The sequence below is a fragment of the Miniopterus natalensis genome, chromosome 2, assembly GCF_054644295.1.
Source record: "Miniopterus natalensis isolate mMinNat1 chromosome 2, mMinNat1.hap1, whole genome shotgun sequence".
NCBI classification, from domain to species: domain Eukaryota; kingdom Metazoa; phylum Chordata; class Mammalia; order Chiroptera; family Miniopteridae; genus Miniopterus; species Miniopterus natalensis.
Genome location: NC_142082.1, coordinates 109,249,803 through 109,268,346, shown reverse-complemented (window position 1 = coordinate 109,268,346; position 18,544 = coordinate 109,249,803). Strand labels below are relative to the sequence as shown.

The 18,544-nt window shown below is 41.3% G+C and overlaps 1 protein-coding gene across 3 annotated transcripts in view; it reads left to right on the top strand.

The window, feature by feature from the left end:
* The first annotated feature begins 1,527 nt into the window (after positions 1-1,527).
* CRADD (CARD and death domain containing adaptor protein) overlaps positions 1,528-18,544 on the top strand; it is a 174,439-nt gene continuing 157,422 nt past the window's right edge. For all 3 annotated transcript variants that reach the window (XM_016215271.2, XM_087814492.1, XM_087814491.1), the window contains exon 1: positions 1,528-1,825. In XM_016215271.2, coding sequence (XP_016070757.1) covers positions 1,528-1,825 — 298 coding nt within the window. The remainder of the gene's footprint in view (positions 1,826-18,544) is intronic.

The following is an 18,544-nucleotide window of genomic DNA, read 5'->3' as shown; positions in this document are numbered from 1 at the left end:
GTTACCGTGTTAGACATGCAATTATCCAGTTACTTTTTTCCTTAGATAACCCCTCCAAGCGGCTATATTGTTTACCCGCAGCAAACATGGCGGAAAAGACTTCAGCCCGACACTTGAGCCCCCAATAAAGATGGCTACAGCACTTCCTGTCTCTGCCCTCAACAAAGATGGCGACTACGCGTGCCGGTGCGGGTTTTCTCCTTCAATAAAGATGGTGTTTATGTTACAGTTCCCCTGAAAGCCTGGATTCCGGTTGCAGTTTTATTTATTTACTTTTTAAGATACGTGTTTGCAGACGTAAGTAACAGGAAACCAGAAGCCCCGCATCCCTCTTTTCTCGAGGGCCCCAGGCTGCCGCGCCTGCGGCCTGGGGGCTTGGAGCAGAGTTGGCTCCCCCGCCCTCGTATCCCGCTCCCGGCGACCGCAGCCCGGCCAGTTTGGGTGGCAGTCGGGGAGCCCAGGGTCCCGCTCTCCCCTCGGCCCGCTCTGAGGGTCAGTCCCAGCCCCCTCTTCTTAGCGAGTGAGGTTGCCCCGAAAAACCTCTCGTAGCCCCTCCTGTTCGTGATACCACAGGGTCAGCCGGTGAGGCCGGGAATAAAAAGACGTTGGAGCCGGGCGCTGCCGCAGCGCGCACGCGCCTCCTCACCTGCGGCCGCGCGGCCGGCTCCGGGGGGCGGGGGGCGGGGGCGCCGGGGCTCGGGGGCCGCGGGCCCGGCCGCCTGCCGTGGGTGTCCCCGCCGCTCGCTCACACATGCCCTCCGCTCTCTGGTGCAGTGGTCTTGGCAACAGGCCTTCAGAGCGCGCGTGGCTACAGGCCAGGACCGGCGTGTGGACGTTTTTCTTTTAAAGAAAAAAGAAAATCCCATCGCATGTCCCCTGCGCGGGGAGCCCCCAGGCGGGGTTGCGGTGGCGATTCTGAATTGGCCGAGGGAAGCAGTGGGCTCTCTGACTATATGTCAGTTATACTGTATACACTGGACACACACTCACATTTTTCCTTGAAGGCGGCGGCGTGTCACTAAGCCCTTTCGCCCAGGGTAAGTTGAAGAACCGCGTCGGTGCCAGCGGGTTGCGGCCCCCACGCCCGCGGCGGCCCGGGCTCTGCGGGCGCCCGTGTGCCAGGGCGCGGGCGGGCGCGCCGGCGGCTCCGCAGCGTTAGAGCAGGACCCCCGCTGCTTCTGAGCTGTGTTAAAATGAAAGGTCGCTCTGTAATACTCAGATAAAAGCTGCTTTTTAAGCAGCGACTCTGACCCACTTTCCCCCAAATCTCTTTATGGAACGAGGAATTGAGCTAGGACCCCCGTGTGTAGAAAGCAAAACCGGAAAAGACGATTCACGTTCAGTGTTGTTCACTACGTTCAGAAACACTTGAAATTAATCAGGTTTGGCTTAACAGCCATGTATTAAACACCACGGCCGGACACTCTGGTGAGGGTCAAAGATGTCCATTTCCTTAAGGGCAGTAGCTGTAAGGGCTCATCGTATTCCTGTAATCTGAACCACAACTTTGTCTCTTCCCAGGGGGAGATGGAGGCTAGAGACAAGCAAGTGCTTCGCTCCCTTCGCCTGGAGCTGGGCGCAGAGGTGCTGGTGGAGGGATTGGTTCTTCAGTATCTTTACCAGGAAGGGGTCTTGACGGAAAACCATGTTCAAGAAATCAAAGCGCAAACCACAGGCCTTCGGAAAACAATGATGCTGCTGGATATCCTTCCCTCCAGAGGCCCTAAAGCATTTGATGCATTCCTAGATTCCCTGCAGGAGTTTCCCTGGGTCAGGGAGAAGCTGGAGAAGGCTAGAGAAGAAGCCATACCTGAGCTGCCTGCAGGTAGGCCTCAAAAAGATCGCTTCAAACCAGCTCCAAAATTGTTGAATTATGGCCTTTGGATTTGAAGTTGGGATTTTAGGCTGGGAGGGGATCAGCAGTTCCCGAAAGTGGGTAAGGAGTTTGGACTGAAGGCATATAGCATCATAGGGCTGGGCTGGGCTGGGCTGGGCTGAGAAGGTAGAATTAGGAAGTGAGGGGAAGAAAGGAAGAATGAACACTGACTGAGAAGGTGAGGAGGGAGTTCAGAGAATCTCCTTAGAAATGCTTCCAGGGAAACTTGGCAAGTCGCTTGGGAGGCATGTTCTCATCTGAGAGCCAGGTCATATCCCAGCCCTTGGCATCAGGAGCCATTTGGAAAGTGCAGATGGGAAAGCAGCATTAGGCCTCCTGATAACTGCTTCATGGGGTGCCAGAGCTGCCTGCTGGAAAAGGTCAGATTCGTGTAGGAGGAGACAGCCTCTAGGAAGGCACGCCTTGCACCTGTTCCCTGGGCTGTCCTGCGTGGCCAGTAGGGATTGTTTGGAAGATGGGCTTAGTTTGTTTTTAAAGGTTATTGATTTAAAGTCATCCTTTTTGATTTGTTTTTGTTCATACACCCAGAATATTTAACTTGTAAGGGTAGTAATTTGTGGAGGGGCTCATTTTGATTTTAAGGAAAGTTGGAAGCTATGGAAAAGAGAAATAGTCCAAGTGCCGTTAGTCTGGTTTGTAGCAGGAAGATGTGATGTGAAATACTTACTCCCTCTTAACAGCTCCCATGATTTATACTTTTTACAAAAATTGAGGAGCAGAGAACTGAACTGACCAAAAAAAAAGGAAAGTCAACTTGCAAATTTTTAACAGAGTTAGGAAATCAACATTCTCTAGAGTTTTTGATAGCAGTAATAGAACTTCTACTCAGTGGTCCTTAGACTTTGTTATTGCTGTTTTTAAAATACCAGTTCATCTGGTTAAAAAGCAAATACCGGTAATGAAAGACCACTTTTATTGTTTTTGCCTCATGGACCTCATATTTTGAATGATTTTTCCAGACCACATTTATTAAGTAGTCATGATTAATTCCTCTATTTTTATTAATGACATATGTCTGAATATCTGATCAGCATTAGATAACCAGTTAACTTAGGAAGGCCTAGTAAAATCCCAGTGAAAAAAGAAAAAAACATTTTCATTTCCTCCCATGACCAAATTACAGGCAAATGTATGTTTTATGCTTTTTGAAGTACTGAAAATAGCTGACCTTAGAAGACCACAGGGATTCTTAGGTTGGATTGCCCTTACCAAGTTAAATACTCCAGGTGCATGAACAAAGCCAAATTAAAGTATCTGAAACATTTCTACCACTTTATTGAAAGCAGAATAAATAACATAGAATTGGGGAGATGTTAAAAGAAATGTTAGGGTATCCAATGTCTTTTCCTGGTATTTGACTTAGAGGTTCCTCTTGGCAACACATCGTTGGAAACAACAAAACAGGCAAACTAAAAGCCTGTTCCTACCAAAATATTTATTTTAATTTTATAATCATTTTGGTGATGTAAATAGTACTCTTGTATGTTTTAATAGAGGTATGACCTTATTGTCATTTCTTCAGATTCACTCAGAGAACAAGAAAAAAAGTAAGATTTTTTTTCTACCAAATGGTGAAAGTTACAGAGAAGTTGAGGGAACAAGAGGTGTTTTCTGTTGTTGTTGTTTTTTGTTTTAAAGTAAGCAGAACGAAACAGTATAGAGTGGGGAAAAAATCTAGTGTATCTGTGTTGAAGTTTAGAAAAATAATGTTTGTTTGTTAATTATGTGGAAGTGGTCAAATGTGATGATAGATTGGCGACTGCACAAATTAAGTACTCTTAATTGTTTTCCTGTTGAGTAACACTGCTACTGAAAAAATATTCTGAAGAGAGTTTGATTTACATATGTCTCTATACCTTCTACGATAACAATTACATAAACTCACTTTCTAAATAGTTATTGTTAATTATTGAATATTTTAAATAAGATTACAAAATATAAGTAATATAAGTAAGTTGTGGAGAATAACGGTGCAGTGAACATCTGTTTCCCCATCACTCAGTTAAAAGAAAGTATCACTGCCTTTGAGGACCCTGGTACTACTCCCCAATCCTAGCTCATCCCCCACCCCCACCCCCACTCACTGACAAACCCTAAATTTGGAGTTTTTCATCCCTTTCTTCACTTTGTAGTTTTCCATTCCATAATCACTTTTACAATCTATATACATAATAGAAAATTCACTATGCCATAATTTTATATATATGTAAGGGATGGAGGAAATGTTATTTTAAAGGAGTTAACAGCCTTCTCTTATTTGAAACCTTTAACTGTGTATTTAAATTAATTTGATGGCTGTATTTTAATTCTAAAATTAAATGGGACTTAATTGAAACTTTTTTTTTAAATCTTAGGAAAAAATCAGAATTAAAGTGCCTTCAATTTAATGTCCCTGTAAAAAATGTGAATGGACCCAGAGGCCTATTTCTCAGGACCTCAGTGTTTCTTCAGTGTTGTAATAGAGTAATTTTAATAAGCTTTTAAATAGTCCATTTAAATTTTTGTAAAGACATTTTGAATTTTGAAGAACTAGACTGTAGGAAAATGTGATGCTTGTATATGTATGTATATACATCAACCTTCTCTGATTTTTTACAATAATTTTGGTTGTAATTATTAATTAATTTGTATAGATTTGGGAGGAATGGCTTTCTCTTTGGCCAAGAGGGAGGTCTTTCTCCAAGAAACAGCTGATTTTATTTTATTAAAAAGCTTTCTTGTTTTGGTCTTTTCAGAGATTCTTGGTTTCCTCTTTGTTTGTAAGTTGAATTTTTGTGTTTCTCTTGTAAATTTTGAGCTGCCTCAAAGGCCTTATTTGGTGATTGATCCTAGTTCTTTTTATTTATGTTCTGGATTTAAACCTTTGATTCTCTCAGAATCTGCCTAGGTGACAGGTCTCCCTATCTTTGTTAATAAAACTCTAAGATGTTAATGGAAAATTGATTTTGTGTTTTTTTCACCCTATCAGGATGCTTATGTTTTAAAAGAGGAATTCTGGCAATAAAATGATGTAATTCTGTTTGGCACTGTGGAAGGAACACTTGACAGTGTGTCCCCTACTGACCAGGGTCACGTAGTAGACACTAGATCAGCTGGAAGCTGTCTCTAGGCTCCTGTCAGTCACTTAGGAGATGAGGAAAATGCTGAATAGAGTGAAGGCAGTGTGTGCCTGCCCATCTGCCTTCCCACTATTCATGGGCTCTGTCTGCATTGAGAGGCTCCCTCCAGTGCCTGAGCTAATCTGGATCTAGAAAGGAGGTTCAGGGGCAGCCCCAGTCTCACTATTTGGTAGGATTTACCCTGAGGGATGGTAGGAGTAACTCCTGGGCCCCAGGACTTCCTGTTCCATTGTGTTGGCCCTGGCTGTGGGATTGGGTCTTTGTCATGATTGTAATGTAACAGTCAGCCTAGCAACCCTGCCTTTAATCCCAGTCCTTTAGGTTTGGGAGTTATTTATTTTCCTTCTCTCTAAACTAGATTTCCCGCTACATGTTCTCTTAGCCACTGGCAAGGATATCTTGGAACACAGCTCTGTGCCTCCTCAATTAGCATCAGATGCCTCCGTTCTTTAGCCTACTGGAATGGCTGTCCTGGGCTGACATTTGCTTTAACCTTTCCTGAGCTGGAGCTGTTCCTTGCCATGGACCCTATGCCCTGGGCTCCTTGGCTGCCCTCACTGGAGCAAGATGCAGGGCTGGCCTGTTTCTCCTCTACTCACCAGCTCGAGGGCTCACTCAGCCTGTTCCTTTTAGAGCTGGCATTGCCTGACCATGTATAGCCACATCAGCCACTGTCTCGAGATACACTCTGGCTCTCACATGTATGCTTGGATGAATCTGAAGTTACTGAGCAATAATGGCAAAAATTTTAGGCATTGTATTTGGTTTGTTAGATTTCTAGCCTGGGATTTTCCAGTCATACCATGACTTGACTGTAGTCTGCAGATAAGTTCAGTGTTGATCTCAGTTTATCTAGCTTGTGGTCTATCCAGGCACTTCTGTGGCTGAGTAGAGTTCACTTTGTGGCATCTTGTGTACTAAAAGGGGAATGGTGGGTGAACATCTACAGTAAGACCCCTTCTTATGGTAAGGGTGGGGACTACAGAGAGCCCAGATTTCTGTATATCCCCAACATGATTATCATATCTTCCTGAGGACCAACTAGGGGCCAGGTACTAGGTAATAAAGACATGTGAAGGGCGTTCAGATGAACTGAGGGGATTCATTTGTTCATTCAACAAAATAATGAGTATTTACCATGTGCCAGACATTAGGTGCTAGGGATATTATAGTGAACAAAGCCCCTATTCTTATGAGCTCACTATATTCTATAGTCTGATGGGGACTGACAGCAAGTAAATGAATAAATCATATAGTCATGTGCCACGCAGCAACCTTTTGGTCAGTGACTGATTGCATATACGATGGTGGTTTCATAAGCTTATAAAGGATCTGGAAAATTCCTGTTGCCTAGTGATGTCACAGCCGTCATAAGGTCATAGAGCAACACATTACTCAGGTGTTGGTGGTGATGCTGCTGTAAACAAACCTACTGCACTGCCTATTCTGTAAAAGTATAGCCCATACAATTACGTACAGTACATAATACTTGATAATAAATAACTTTGTTACTGGTTTATGTATTTATCATACTATAATTTTTGTCATTCTTTTAAGGTGTACTCTTTCTACTTATTAAAAAAAAAATGTGCTGTACAACAGTACATGGTGATACACTGTCAGCAGCCTCATCCATGCTGTGTATACCACGTCCCTTGATTCCATCGTTTTCTCGTGCTCTTTTGTACAGTGACATGCTGTAGCCTGGGAGCAGTAGGCTATACTGTACAGCCTAGGTGTGGAGTAGGCTATACCATCCAGGTTTGTGTAAGTGTACCCTATGATGTTCATGACATGACCAAATCACCACAACACATTTCTCAGAACAGATCCCTGTTGTTAAGCAGCTCATGACTGTGTATCAGGTGATGATAGTGCTGTGAAGAAAAACAGCATGTATGGTGGTGAGTAAGGGCTTAGTACATTATTAGGGGCGGTCAGAGAAAGCCTCTCTGATGAGGGGTTATTAAGCAGAGACGTAAATTCTGCGACAGAATGGATACAGGAGGAAGAGCAGTTCAGGTAGTGGGAGCCCCAGGTGACAGTGTGGCTAGAGCCCAGGCCCATCTGGGATAAGAATCTTCCTCATGGAGAGAAGAATCACAGTGCATGTCAGCACAGTTGTAACCATTTGTTGTTGCACATCCCAAAATGTGAGATGTGCAGACAGCTATGATCTTGGGTGGTTCTTAAAATGATTTTCTATGATATGTGGAATGGGATTGAATCATATGGTGAGAGATTTATTTTCTTTTTCTTTCTGTTTCAATACTGATAACCAAGTGAAAGCCTCTGTTTGGTACAAGTATTTCTGAAACATCTTGCTTGATACTTGCCAGTTTTTCTTTTTAACAGACAGAAAAAGGTCCTCATGCTTAAAACCTTCTGTGGACAGTAGTATTTAGCTCGGATTTTGTTGTTTTGCTTTTTTTTCTTGTATCCATTTAACACTTTTCTTCCATTTATGGCAAGTAAACTGTTTTCTATTATGAAGTTCCTTTAAAAAACACATTGCTTTGCCCTGGCTGGTGTGGTTCAGTTGGCTGAGTGTCATCCCTGTGCCCTGAAATGTCGCTGGTTTGATTCCTAGTCAGGGCACATACCCAGGTTGTGGATTCAGTTCCTGGTTGGGGTGTGTATGGGAGGTAGCTGATCGATGTTTCTTCTACTCTCTTCCCCTCTCCCTTCCCCTGTCTACAATAAATAAAAACATATTTTTAAAAAACAACACATTGCTTTTATTTAAGTTAAAATTAGTTAACATAAAGAGAAATACTAAGAAAATAATAATGGTGTGAGGATATGGCCCAAAGCATGAAGGTGCTTTTCATGTATTTTCTCATTTAAAAAGAGAGACTGGAGTTTGGGGCAGGAACTATTGCCTGACTGGCATAGTTGGGGAAGGAAGACTGTAGGTCTACCTCAGATAGAAGAGAGTGCCATATTCAAGTGTTACCTGGGGCTCCCACTGTCTGAGCTGCTCTTCCTCCTGTATCCACTGTTTTGCTCATTCAGTTTATGCATAGTGTCTGGGAACTGGTTAAATTTATTAGTAAAATTGCCAGAATGACTTAATTTGAGGTTGTCTAAATTGTAAACACATTAATTTGCTAATGTAACAAAGTCAGCAAGATGAAGACATATCCTGGTATTCCAGACTTTTAGACTGGGAGGGACTTACAGATCATCTAATTTTTCTGAGAAAATCAAGTCCTAGGGAGATTAAATCAACATTTAGCCATGATCACACGGTTACTTATTTGTTGCCAGGACTGGAATAGAGGCCTCCCAACTCTTGATTTAGGATCTTTTCTCCTGTGCAGTCTTAGCTCTCCATTGGGTTTGAAATGGAATTATATTATGCTGTAGTGTTAATAGTTGAAATTAGCTTTGTAAAAAATTGTACTAATGCTTTTTTTTCACTTCAGGAGGAAAATTTTCAAGAGCTTTTAGAGGTATTTTGGAGTAAGATTTTACTAAAATATTTTATTTTTGTTAATGTTAATTTTAATCATTTAAAAGGAAATTTTGGTAGTTCAGTATTACATTTCATCAGAAGATCCCCCTTACCCCCAAGGCTGACATAAAGGAAGAGCAGAGAATTTTATCTAGTATTTATGGGACTGATGAAATAATGCATCTGTTGGCAGCTAATTGCAGCTCTTTCTAGGAATAGCAAACCATGTGACAGGTCTCTACCCAGCAGGGATGCATCCATCTCACTTTAAAATGTAGATTTATTGTTCTTTTTTCTTAGATATTTTCACTGTGACATTTTTTTTCCTCCCTCCTGTGGCTGTATGGGTCATTTGGCTACATCAGTCACCTTATTGACAGTCAGGGTTGATTTAGCTTTAACTCTGGCTTTTAAAAAACAACTGATCCCCAGATTTCACCCAGGTCAATTCATGCCAAAATCTGTGGAGGTGGGGTCTGGGCAGTGGTATTAAAGATACACACATGCACATGCATATGCACAAATACCCTACTAGGTTATTTTAAAGTAAAGCCAGGGTTGTTTTCTGACCAGGTGATTAGGCTCATGGCTTCTTTCTCACTTACTGCTCCCCAAGCATGGGCCTCCTAAAACTGTGCACTTGATTCAAGAGCTGCTCTTTTTAAAAAAAAAAAAATCTTTATTGATTTGAGAGAGAGGAAGGGAGAGGGAGAGAGATAGAAACATCAGTCATGAGAGAGTCATTGATCAGCTGTCTCCTGCATGCCCCCTGTCAGGGATCGAGTCCGCAACCCGAGCATGTGCCCTGACCAGGAATCGAACCTCAATCTCCTGAATCCTAGGTCGGTGCTTAACCACTGAGCCACACTGGCTGGGCTTGAAGAGCTGTTCTTGTTTTTGCCAGGGAGGAGGTAGAAGGGTGGTAGGAATGGAGATGTAGAAGAATATATAGTTGTGTTTTAAACCTGTAATCACAAATGTTTTTAAATCTCTGAATATTGTGAATATTGCTGCTTAAGAATGTTCCAGAATCTTAGACCCTATATAGGTGTCGCTCTCACATCAACTTTAAAATCCATTAGAACTCTATGGGAATACATAGGCTAGATGTACATAGAACAAATTTGATTGGAAGGTTTTGACTTAACTGGTGAATTTAGATTTGGGAGAATTATTTTCATTGCCTCTTTGAATTGTTTGGTAATTCAAAACCATCCACAATACCCTATGCTCTGTAGATCAATATATGTCCAAGTGGAGACAGAACCTGCCAGTGGAGAATGAGTTGGATGCCGCTCTCAGATACAAAGTGAGCTGAAGATGGCCGGAGGATGAATGTGATGTGGAGAGAGCAAGTGGCCAGTAGGGAAGACTGGGACTGGCTTTAGTCTGTTTGTGGGTAGGTCAGATAATCTGTTTGTAATTAAAAAGGAATTTTAGTCTTTTCTGTGTCTCACAAAGAACCTCAAATAATATCAGTAAAATAATAATCATAATGTTTATCGGGGGCTTACTCTGTGCCAGGCACTGTTCCAGACCCTTAGCGTTTATTAATTTATGTAATCTTGACAGTGACTTGATGAGGCAAGTGGTATTATTACCCTTATTGCACAGATAAGAAAATGGAAGCACAGAGATGTTAAGTCACTTGCTCAAAGTCATATAACACGGTAGAGCCAAATTTGGAATCCAGATACTTAGACTTAAAAGCCTGATAACTCATAGCCTATAAAAACACATTCTCAAATTTTGCTTTTCGCTCCTTCCTAATTCTGATCATCTGTGGCTGCTCCAGAGCCTATCATTTACCAGCCCCTATTCTCCCCTCCCCTACTCCAATCACACAGCACTAGGGACTTTTCCCTATTTCTCTTTCCTGCCTATTGTCAGAAGACTAATTCCTGGTTGGTGTCTCTCTCTCCCTCATCTCTCACTTTATCCATTTTTTGGCTGGTTAAGGTCTAATGTGAGGCCATATGGGGTCGAGGAGCAGAGCTCCTGGGTTGATCCCATCCCACCTTGCTACCTTGAGAGTAAAAAAAAGACTAAATTTTCTTGGCTTTGATCAGGAGACAGTGTGTCGGCTCTCCTGATACTGGAATCAGGTCCCACTTTTGCAGCTCTTAAATCCTGCTATCAGCCGTCAGCAGTTCCAATAACCAGCTTTTCTGGTGGTGCAGCCTCAGAGTTTAACCATACACTTAGCAAGGTAGCTTTCTCTTTTTATGGGTGCAGTTCAGACTTGCAGGCTGCCGTTGTAGCTAGCTGCAGGAATGTTTGCCTTTACTTAATTTTAATAGGCAGCTGTGTTTATACTTGTTCCTTAGTTTGAGCGGTGTATGATTCTTTGGAGGACCTGTGCCCCCAGAGGGAAAAAAGAGTACATTGTACTTTTCCAAACAGTAAATTTTAATTGAGGAGGAAATGTAACCTCTAGAAGAAGTTTGGGGCAGGTTTTAGTCCTAGGCTTTATTTTTGCTAACGTTATAAAGAAATCTTAACTCCTAATGAGAAGTGCCAAGTTGACAATTCCTGGAAATGTTCATGTTCTATTTATGCTCAGCACCATAGCAGAGAGGCTGGCGACCCTGTTACCAAAATAATACCGCTGAGATGTAGTAAGTGGCAAATGGGAGGCTTGTGGCTTTATACCTAAATATAAAGCTTTAAAAACATCTCTCAGTTCCATCATTTGCACGTAAGGTACATGGTGCTGAGTGGTAATGGTGAAGTTGTTATGGAGAATTCCAGAGCAAGCAGAACACATCTGCTGGGACTTGTCCTGTTGTTAGAACTGTAGAAAGTTAGAGCTGAAGGGACCTGAGAGAACCCCACTTTACAGATGTGGAAACTAAGGACTATAAGTCAGTCTACTAGCATGTATATGGACTCTTTGGTTTAAGATAGACTTCTTGCTAACATAAACAAATACAGGAATTTTTCTAATGTGTACTAGGTAGATCGCAACTTTGAAAGAATTCCTAAAATTCTAGGGCTCAGTAAGGGCAGAAATGGGGCAACTCAGGGGCTCTTTGGCCATCAATGACCATCTGCACTTGAGTTTCTCCACTGCTTTCTCTCCAGATTCAGTCTGACTGGCCTATGTTCAGTCACGAGCCCTTTCCTTTAGACACCAGTCACCTGGAGTGGGGAGGAGACAGTTCCAAAAGGAAGAGGTGAAAGCTGATTAAGAGATGTCAGCTATACTCTGTCACTCCCATTCTTCTTATATTGAACAGGTTCCACACTTTCAGGCCTGAAAAGAAATGAAAGCTCTTTAAGGAATAAGAATGTTCTACATCTTAATATAGCAAAGCCCAGGTTGAAGGCCAGAGGTGGTAGGTAAAGTACAGGAGAGCAGTTTTTGGAGCAAGATAGGTTGTCTTAAACTTTTCAAAATGAGAAGATATTGGGGAAAGATGGATTGAGAATGTTAAAGTAGAGAGGAGGTTACAGAGAGAATTTGGATTGGGGTCGGGCTAAAGGCTTTACATACGTAAACTCACTTAATCCTCATAGGTCTTTGAGGTAGGTACTATTATTATCATTTGCACTTCACAAATGAAGGTATTAGCTAAGTTGCCCAAGGTGACACAACTCAGGCAGTAGCATAGCTGAGATCTGAACATGGACAGTCTGGTCCTCCAGGCCATGCTGTTAATCATTAGGCTACCCCATCCCTAACACCAGCTCTTGGTTCTGGTCAGAATCACCTGGGCAAGCTATAGCTTCTTTCTTTTCTGATCCTTTCCTGCCTTAGTTCTCACATTTAGTAAACATTTCCATTGTGTTTTTCTTTTTTTTTTCCTTTTTAAGAGTTCACCAAATGGGCCCTCGCCAGTTTGGTTCAGTGGTTAGAGCATTGGCCCATGGACTGAAAGGCCTTGGGTTCGATTCCGTGCAAGGGCATGTACCTCGGTTGCAGGCTTGGTCCTGGCCCTGGTCCCGGTGTGTGTGGGAGGCAACCAATCCATGTGTCTCTTATCGATGTTTCTCTCTCTCTCCCTCTCTCCCTCCCTTTCTCCCTCCTGTTCTCTTTGAAAAGCAGTGGAAAAAATATCCTCAGGTGAGGTTTAAAAAAATAAATTAATTAATAAAGTTGTTACTTAATAATAATAAAAAAAAGTTAACCAAATGGGAGATTAAAAAAATACCAAAGAAGTTAAATGTTTTCTAAGAAATGTGATTAGACAAGATAAAGATTTTGAATGAGATTGATATGGTAGTTTTTGTTCATTGAGTCTTTAAATGAATCTCTTTTCAGTTTCTATTCATTTTGAGTCAGTTATTTGATGGTGCTGTGGGCAAATGTGCTTTTTCAGGTCTCTCGTGTTTGTTTGAGTCCTTTTATTCCTTCATGTGCCAGTCAGAATCCATCCTGGAGGCAAAAACCACACAGTAATTTAAACGAGAAAAATTTAACGTAATGAATAATTAACTAGCAAAAAGTTAACTATGGTTAACCAACAAAGGGGTAAAAGGGATATCTAGGGAATACAGAAATAGTGAATGGGAGAAGCTGCTTTTCTAGGGCTGAAGGAGAGTAAAGTGTCGAGGCACTAAGAGCTTGCAAGAGGCCCCTCCCCACCCTCAAGGCCTCCTTGAAAATGAAGTGACTGCTTCATGAGCATGTAGCCTGCTGGTGACCAGTAAACTTGCCAGGGAGTACAGGTTGGAGCTTGTCTGAAAGAGAGGCCTACCTGGTTGAGAAACTTGCTAGGGAGTGTAGGTGGACTCGAGCTGATCCTCAGAAAGCTTTCTGCCAAGTGGCAGAGAAATTCCCTGGAGAGAGAGCGCCATTGGGTTTTCCAAATGCCGCTAGCTATGGCTGTCCACTTTAGAGGGCATTACACACCCCCAACCAGAATGAAAAACCTCTGCCTCTGCTATGGCATTGCAGTGTCCATCTATTGATGAAACTTAACACTGAACCATCTGGCAAAACAGAAATGTTTACAGAGTCTAGCTCAGTATCACCAAGTAGGGGAAGAGGGTGAACTTAGAGCTAAGAAGTAATACATTGCTAATTGGAACACCTCATCTGTAAAATAATGATAGTACATAATTCCCAAAGTAGTTCTGAGAACCTCATTCACTCATTCATTCATTCATTCATTCATTCATTCATTCATTCATTCATTCATTCAGCCAACGTTTATTGGTTATCTACCATTGCTGGCTGTTTTGCTAAGGCTCTGAGATTATGGTTGTCATTGTTTATTATTTGTTTGAGTGTAATCTTCTCTAAGGTAGAGACTTTTTGTCTCTGTACCTGTGGAACCTGTTTAGCATAGTGCTAGATAAGTGTTGGTTTTCACATGTTTATTGAAGGAATGACTATAAAGATGAATGTAAAAACAGACTTACCCTCAGAGAGTTTATATTGTACTTGGGGAAAGGTAAAGGCAAATAAATAAAATACAATATGGTATTCTGGTTATCTTTTGTTGTATAACAAGCTACTCCAAAATTTAGTGGCTTCAAATAACAGCCAGGTATTTTACTCATGAATGTGCAATTTGGGCAGGGTTCAGAGGAGACAGCTCATTTCTACTCTTCCTGGTGTCAGTTGAGGTGGCTTAACTAACTGGAGTTGGAAGATCCATTTCCTAGATAGCCACTCACATTTGTGGTAAATTGGTGCTGCTCATTGGTTGTTCTCCATCTAGGCCTTTTGCTTGTGGCTGGGGTTTCCTCACAGTATGATGGTTGAGTTTCAAGAGGCAGAAAGTGAAATGTGCCAGTTTCTTAAGGTTTGGGCCTGGACAATGGCATCTTGTTAACTTTCGCTGTTAAGCTATCCCAAGGTCCAGATTCAAAGAGAGGAGATAGAGTTCTCACATTTCCTAGGGAGGTGTGTCAAATCATTTTGGGGCCTTATAGCACTTATGAGATGCAGTGGTTTAAAAAAATATATTTGTTATCATAAATGGGAAATTGGCTGCCATACATGAAAGTGACTTGAAAATTAATAACAAATGTTTGTTATTAGTTTAATTAAAAATGTTTTTTTAAAAAGTGGAATAGCTCTATTTTTCTGAATGTAAAAGCAACACATATTTATTGTTTAAAAAAAGGCCCTAGAAAGGTATCAAGAAAATGCAAATCACTCATAATTTTATTGCCATGAGATAATCATGGTTTAAAAATAAACGAGTAATGAAATGCAATATTTGGGTTTTTACCATAGGAAATTCTGTTTTTGAAGCTCTCTCTCTTCCAAACTCCAGTCATTTTCAGAAAGTTGTTATTTATTTGAAACTGACACTTAAATATAGAATTTCTTATATGATGCCAAATAAAGAATAAAATTCAGAAGACTATGTATGTGTGCAAAATATGTATATATATTTTTAATTTTAATTTTAATTTTTTCTCCAGAGAGTAAAACTTTCTGAATCAACTTGAAGTTGTCTTTTTAAATTATTACCAAGGCTAGTTGCTATTTCCAAGACTAGTTGCTATTTCAATTTGCAGCAGTTGGGGGTGGGGAGCACTGAACTTAAATGACCTTCTCCAAATGACTCTTAAGGAACTATGAGGAATATTTTTCACTCTGCTGTGTGTTTTTTTCTGTTTATCTTTCTATGAGTATTCTATTTCAAAGTGTTTCACTAGATTATTATGCAACCTGATTTTTCCAGTGTCTCCTATTTGTGTGCTTTTAAATATTACAATTCTAAATCTTTTTTCTTTGTTGTTTTTCCTAAGCAGTTAGATTGTACGTGGTTTAGTCTTTACCTGTGCCATTTTAAAATAAATTTATATCCTTCAAATAGACTATATTGATAAAAATGTAAGTATTCTGGATAGTAGATTAGATTTTTCCCCCTTGCCCTTAGAAAAAGGCATTTCTAATGACCCTTTTCACTTAATCAAAGTGTGTTTCACAGGAACTGTTAGAACCTTTAGTGGAATAATCATATCCCATCCTCCTCACTTCTTTTTTCTTTTTAAATATGTTTTTATTGATTTTTTAGAGAGATATTGATTTTTTAGAGAGAGAGGAAGGAAGAGGAAGAGAGAGAAACATCGATGTGAGAGTGAAACATCCATCAGCTGCCCCCTGCACACACCCTGACTAGGGATTGAACCCGCAACCTGGGCATGTGCCCTGATTGGAACTGAACTGGTGACCTTTTGGTGCATGGGACGACACTCAACCAACTGAGCCACACCATCCAGGGTTCCTCCTTCTTATTACCAGGGTAGATACTGTAAACCATTGTAGGAAGTAGGAGGAGGTAACAGATAAGTCAGTGGAAAGAGCACAGTACGTGAAACTTCAAAACTTTGCTTCCTGCAAGCACTTATTCAATGTGTACTATGTACCAGGAGTTAAATAGGGCAGAAATTAATAAGATATAATTCCTGCCCTGAAAGGTATTCCAAATAAATGAGATGATACATGTGAAGTGCTTACAACAGAGTCTGGCATATATTCAACATTCACTGAATGTTAATTTTCCTTATTATCATTTGATGTGACTGAAGAGTGTGACACAGAGAGGTGAAAGGAACAGTGATGGCTCCACTTGGCCTATGGTAAGACAGTATGGGTAAGGCTTTAAAGAGCATGCATATACCTTTTGTTGAGTGTTTAAGGGTAAGTAGGAGTTCACTAGGAACGCAAAAGTGGAAGGGCATTCTAGGCAGAGGTAACAGAAAGTACCAAGGCATGGAGGTGCTGTGTGCATGGTGGGGTGGGGTGACAGCAGCTAAGCCTGGGGGTTCAGGCCCAGGACTGCTCATTGGGGGCCTTATGTGCCATGGAAAGGTCCAACAGGTAATAGAGCACAACTGATGAATTTTGAGAAAGGGATTGACATGAACAGAGTTGCATTTAGAAAGCTCACTGTGGTGGCATATGGATGGGAGCTGGCCAAAATGAGACAAGGAACCCAGTTAGGAAGCTGTTGGAGTAATTGAGAAGAAACGTTGTGAGGACAAAGCACTGGCACTGAGGACAGAGAAAAGGGGAACAGGATTGAGAGAGATTTTGGAGGAAGGATTAGTATATAAATTCTCAGTGGGGAGACATGGGCCCATGGGGTACATAATTGGTTCAGGTGTTGGTATAAAAAATGTTAGCTATTATGAATGTTTGTGGCCTTCCAAAGGGCTACAGTACATAAACAGATATGTTATGGATTTAAAATTTAATATGAGGGGATGCAATTAGGGAGAAAATGTCTAAAATGTCTTTTTAGGGAGACAGTAATGAAAATAAGGGTGAAAAGCTCTGGGTTTAAAGGACTCATCACCTGGCTGAGCTTTGGGCTGAGGGAGAAGGATTCTAGGCTGATGCTCAGATTTCTGGTTTAGGCAGCTATTCAGATTTACCAAACAGGATACACAGGTTGTATGGTTGGCGTACACGTTGTGCTCTTTGAATTTAAGCTAATAATGACTCACATTTATTGAACACTTATTGGGAGCCAGACCTTTAAGTGCTTTACATTTATTAAGAGTGTGAGATAGATATAATTATTGTTCCCAATTTTCAGATGAGAAAGCTGAGACCCAGCCTAGAGCCACATAGCATTTCTTTCAGTGAAAATGCTTGGTAAGCTTTTGGAGATATAGGTCTAGGGTAAGGATGAAGTTCTGCTTCTACCCTTATCTGTTCTGTGACCTCAGGTGAATTATTTTGTTTTTGTTTTTTTTCTTTAAATTTTGATTTCTTCATTTATAAAGCAGAGCTGCCTCTTGCTTATCTCCAAGAGTAGTTATTAAGGTTAAATGAGAGGATATGTGAATGAATCTTTTAAAACATAAAGTGTGCTGTGTGAATGTAGATAGTATTGTTTTTTAAAATATCTATTTTTATTGATTTCAGAGAGAGGAAAGGAGAGGGAGAGAGAGGGATAGAAACATCAATAATGAGATAGTCATTGATTCAGCCCGCAACCTGGGCATGTGCCCTGACCGGGAATCGAACCCCAATTGCCTGGATCCTAGTTCGATGCTCAACCGCTGAGCCACACCCGGCCGGGCTGAATGTAGGTAGTATTTTTAACATTAGCTGCTACCCCGAAGGTAGTCAAGAAATGCCCTTTTTTTCCTCCCTTGCCTCACCTCTTGCCTTTCCCTTCTGTGTTCAAGCAGCTCCCAGAGAATTGGAAGGACAGAATGAAAGCCTCCCCACTAAGCCCACCATTTTTGTGGCAATTATATCCATGACTTCTGACTGTTCCCCTCTCTTCAATCCCAGAAGATAACTCTCGCAAATTTTATTTCCTTGGGTTTTCATGAGTGCCCTCCTATCTAAACACAGTGATTTACTTCTCAAAATTAAGATTTACTCTTAATTTTTTATCCTTCTATATTTAGATTTGACATCTGCCCCTTACAGCTGTTTTTGCAGAGGTCATCAGTGACCTTTGGTTATGCCCATGGACATTTTTCAGATTGCCCCTTGCTATCTTGGCAGCAACTGACATTGCAGCCACTCTCTCTTGCATTCTTGGTATTGCCTCCTTCCTTGGTCATGTTTTCCTCCTGTCTCTCCTTCTATTGTTTCTCATCTTACTCTGCTTGCCTTTTAACTGTTTATCTTCTCCCAAGTTGTGTTAAATTCTTCTTATCCTCTCATTGGCACCATTCTCCTTGGGCAAAGCCCATCTGCACCCATGGCTTGGTGACCACCTCATTGCTAATTGCCTCTGATCTCTATTTTCAGTGCAAATGGATACCTCCACTCTGGTCCTCTGTACCTTAACTCAGCATGGCCAGAATGAAACACCTCATCTCTCACATCAAACCTCCTCCCCCTCAATTTATTTTCTCCAGCTCAAATAATATATTCCCCTACTCAAATAGTCAGAAGAAACTTACCCCCCTCCCTAAAGTGAGGGTTTTTTTTGTTTTGTTTTAAAGAATTTAGCCCAGACATTGCCTCTTTCTTGGAGCTTTGCATGACCTCTCATGGCTGGCTGAAAAACTCCACTGTTTCTGAAGCAACAAGGACATATTTGTTATGGCACATCCATATTATGGTAGAATTTTGTTCTTAAGTAGATTATGAGTTTGTTTAGGGCAAGAAATTAATTTTTTACCTCTTTTTAAATT